The 3,335-nt window shown below is 54.7% G+C and overlaps 1 protein-coding gene across 1 annotated transcript; it reads right to left on the bottom strand.

The window, feature by feature from the left end:
* Window positions 1-355: 355 nt before the first annotated feature.
* Window positions 356-2,979, bottom strand: DKK1 (dickkopf WNT signaling pathway inhibitor 1). Its single transcript, NM_001082737.2, has 4 exons — window positions 2,593-2,979; window positions 2,209-2,371; window positions 1,104-1,247; window positions 356-989 (listed from the first exon to the last, which is right to left on the bottom strand). Exons 1-4 carry the CDS (start codon window positions 2,836-2,838, stop codon window positions 736-738), a joined length of 807 nt encoding a protein of 268 aa, NP_001076206.1. The 5' UTR covers window positions 2,839-2,979; the 3' UTR covers window positions 356-735.
* Window positions 2,980-3,335: the final 356 nt, after the last annotated feature.

The following is a 3,335-nucleotide window of genomic DNA, read 5'->3' as shown; positions in this document are numbered from 1 at the left end:
ATTGATACTGTTTTATATTTAGACAATAACTTTTCTCTGGTCATTTTTTCAGCACGTCACATTTCTGTTCCTGAAGTACACACACATACACACACACACACACACATACCATACACCCTTCTAACATCACAATCTCAAAATTTATCTATACTTGTAACATTTCAGGATATAAATGTGAAATTTTATTTCAAAGACTATCACAGCCTAGTAGGAAATAAAAATCTAATCATTGAGATGGTACATTTTGAAAAATAAGCTCATATTTTCATGGTAAATTTTAGGTGCCTATCATTTCTACCAAGAGTTCTTTGCCTTTTCAGACTCTAGAATTAAAAGGGAAAGGGGCTATACACTTAAGAACTGGAACCATAAACTGAAATTATTTATTTCAATTCAATATAGAATATTTATCAGAGTCAAGGTAACAATGTATACAAACATTTACATAACAAGAGAAACAATAGACAATGTAGCACTTTTAGAAAAATAATTAAGAAGTTTCATTTCATTTACAGCTAAGTGCCACACTGAGAATTTACAACACAGTAATTTACTGCAATCACAGGGGAGTTCCATCAAGAAACAAAGCTCTTACACTCCAGATTTTCGGAAGGTATTATTGGAATGCTTAATGGTAATCATTGAATTTGTACATCCTTAGGACTGAGCTGAGAAAAGTCATAAGAGGTTTCCCTAGTATATATTATAGGAGTCCACCGCATGTCCACGACTGGTCTAGTGTCTCTGACAGGTGTGAAGCCGGGAAGAGTTACTGGCTTCATGTTGATCGTTCTGCAGCCGACAAGACAGCCCGTCTCCACAGTAACAGCGCTGGAAAATCTCCAGCCCATGCGAGCCCTTCCTCCTGTGCTTGGTGCACACTTGACCTTCCTTGAGGACGGGCTTACAGATCTTGGACCAGAAGTGCCTGGCGCAACACAGCCCCGTGGCGCAGTCTGATGAGCGAAGGCAGACGGAACCTTCCTGCCCTGCGAAGGAGGAGACAGCAGGAAAACCCGTCACTGCCAAGCCATCATCATTCCAGGGAGACAACTACAAAAACAGCTTAGGCATGCCCACGAATCAGGGCACCTTCCGCCTACCTTTGGCGTGATACATTTTCGAAGACAGGGTGGTTCTGCGGGAATACCCATCCGAGGTGCTGTGGTCGTTCCCGAAGCTTTCGACGATGGTTTCCTCGATTTCCCCTCGATGAAAATGATTGTGATCAGAAGGCATGCATATTCCTAAGGAAGCAGGTAACAGTGATTAACTCCCAGGCGGTAATGCTTTTTTTGCCAACAGCTGTGACAGAAGCACTCTGCGGTGACTGATGCACGTGAGGTACCTCTCAGGTGCAGGGGCATTATTTTAAGCACAAGGCAACTTTCCTCCCTAGTGTCCCTGCGGAACTCCCCAGCGGACAGCAGCATCCACGTGTGCACGGCTGCCTCCCGGGCATCAGTCCCGGTAGAGCCATTGAAAATACTCTCCCACAAACTGTGGGAGGGGCAGTGAGGTTTCTGCCCATTTTACTGTCCCCCTTGGAGTAAGGAAAAAGAAATCGTCATTGTTCTTCAACACAACTTCTCTGCTGCGACTTGGGGCTCTATGAGTCCTGCCAGACTGCGTCAAGCAAATGCAATTCCAGCTGCCCGGAGGATGCTGGTCTCACCAGTTCCCCGACGATGTCATTTCTCTATCACAGAGACTTAAGTTCGTCCCGGGGTCCAGCTGGGTCCCGAGAAGGGTCGCCACCCCGGAGGCTTTAACTTTTAGTGGCTCGGTGTGGGGAGGGAGGGAAGGGAAGTGCTTATTTTAAGGTCGCGAGGGTGGAAGGAAGAGTGAGGGGCCGAGAACCCCACGGGTGAGGGTATCAAGATCTCCCTGAAAAACGGCCAGCGCAGGTAAGTCACCAGACATCAGTTTCAAAAGGAGGAGCCCTGAGAGTCACCGTGAGAAAAAGGGACCAGGGCAGTGAAAGTCAGGGCTGGTCCCCCGGGTATTTCTCAGGGACCCCCTCCTCGCCCTCTCCTCTCCAGTCTCAACTGGCCCCCCAGGGGCACAGAGGAAAAAGCCAGGAGAACTGCAGAGTTCTGTCTACTGCTCCCAGGGAAGAGATCTGCAGCCAACTCCGCCTCCCGCTCGCAGGTGGCGGGCGCCCCAGCGCTCGCAGAGCCAGAGCCGGGAGCCAGCCGCCGGACTCACCGTTTTTGCAGTAATTCCCGGGGCAGCACATCGCGTGACGCATGCAGCGTTTTCGACGCTTCCTGCAAGCCAGACAGATTTGCACGCCGGCGCCCCCTCCGCGGGCGGGACTCGCGCAGTACTCATCCGTGCCACACTCCTCGTCCTCTGTGCACGGGTACGGCTGCGGGGAGCCGGCGGGGAGACGGTGAGGAGCCAGGCACCCGAACGCTCGTCAGGGTCACCTGGCTGAACCCCTCTCCAAAAGCCCTTGCAGCTCTGGGCTGCCGGTTCTCACCCTCAACCAGACACGCCCAGCACCCTCAACCTCCACCCTCGCCGGCAAATGGGTCCCCCCGCCCTGGAAGGCCGCAGCGTGGCAGCATCCCCCGAGACCCCGCTCACCTGATAGTTGTCAAGGGGCAAGTACTTGTTCCCGCCCTCGTACAGAATCCCGGGCGTGGCGCTGACTGCAGAGCCCGGGTGCCCGTTAGCGCCGCCCAGCGGCGGGGGCAGGTTCTTGATGGCGTTGGAATTGACCAGCACCGAGTTCAAGGTGGCGCTCACTCCCAGCAGAGGGTGGCTGCTAAGAGCCGCCGCTACCAGGGCGACCAGGACCCGCGGGGCGGCCACTGCGCCCAGAACCGTCATTTCAGAAGGACTCGGTGGGAGAAAGAAGGAAAAAGAGGAGGCACGTCCCTTCGCAGGCCCGGTCCCGAAGGAAGCCGTGCTGGCGCGGCTGCGGGGTCAGGGTCTCCGCGTCCCGACTGCCAGCCGCAGGCAGCACTGAACCGCCGCCGCCACCGCGGCTGCCTTTATACAGCGGGCTCGGAGCGTTCCGGCCCCTCCGGGGGTGGGGGGAGAGGATGACAAAGCCGGGATGGGATTTCAAAGAGTTGGGAGGGGCTGGCAGGGGGTGTGTTTGTGTACAAGAAGCGGGGCCTTTGACTCTCGTCACCCCGCCCCAACCTCGCGAGGTGTTCCCTCCGCCCAGCTAGCTTCGGGCTGACGCGTCTCGGACAGCTTGGGGCAGTGGACCGGAGGACTCGCTGGAGGCGGGAGGGACCCTGAGACCCTGGGTGCACTGGCCTGGCAGCAGGGCGCGGGCGAGACGGACCTGCAACAGGCTGCAGAGCCTCACGGTCAGC

The sequence above is a fragment of the Oryctolagus cuniculus genome, chromosome 15 (assembly GCF_964237555.1).
Source record: "Oryctolagus cuniculus chromosome 15, mOryCun1.1, whole genome shotgun sequence".
In the NCBI taxonomy this organism is placed as follows: domain Eukaryota; kingdom Metazoa; phylum Chordata; class Mammalia; order Lagomorpha; family Leporidae; genus Oryctolagus; species Oryctolagus cuniculus.
Note: the sequence above shows the minus strand (reverse complement) of the source record. Positions and strands in the feature narration are given on the sequence as shown.

Coding starts and splice junctions, on each gene's coding strand:
- DKK1 (NM_001082737.2), bottom strand. CDS start 2,838: ATGACGGTTCTGGGCGCAGTGGCCGCCCCGCGGGTCCTGGTCGCCCTG. Junction 1,248..2,208: donor CGGGAATTACTGCAAAAACG/GTGAGTCCGGCG, acceptor CTGCTTCCTTAG/GAATATGCATGCCTTCTGAT. Junction 990..1,103: donor GAAAATGTATCACGCCAAAG/GTAGGCGGAAGG, acceptor CCTCCTTCGCAG/GGCAGGAAGGTTCCGTCTGC.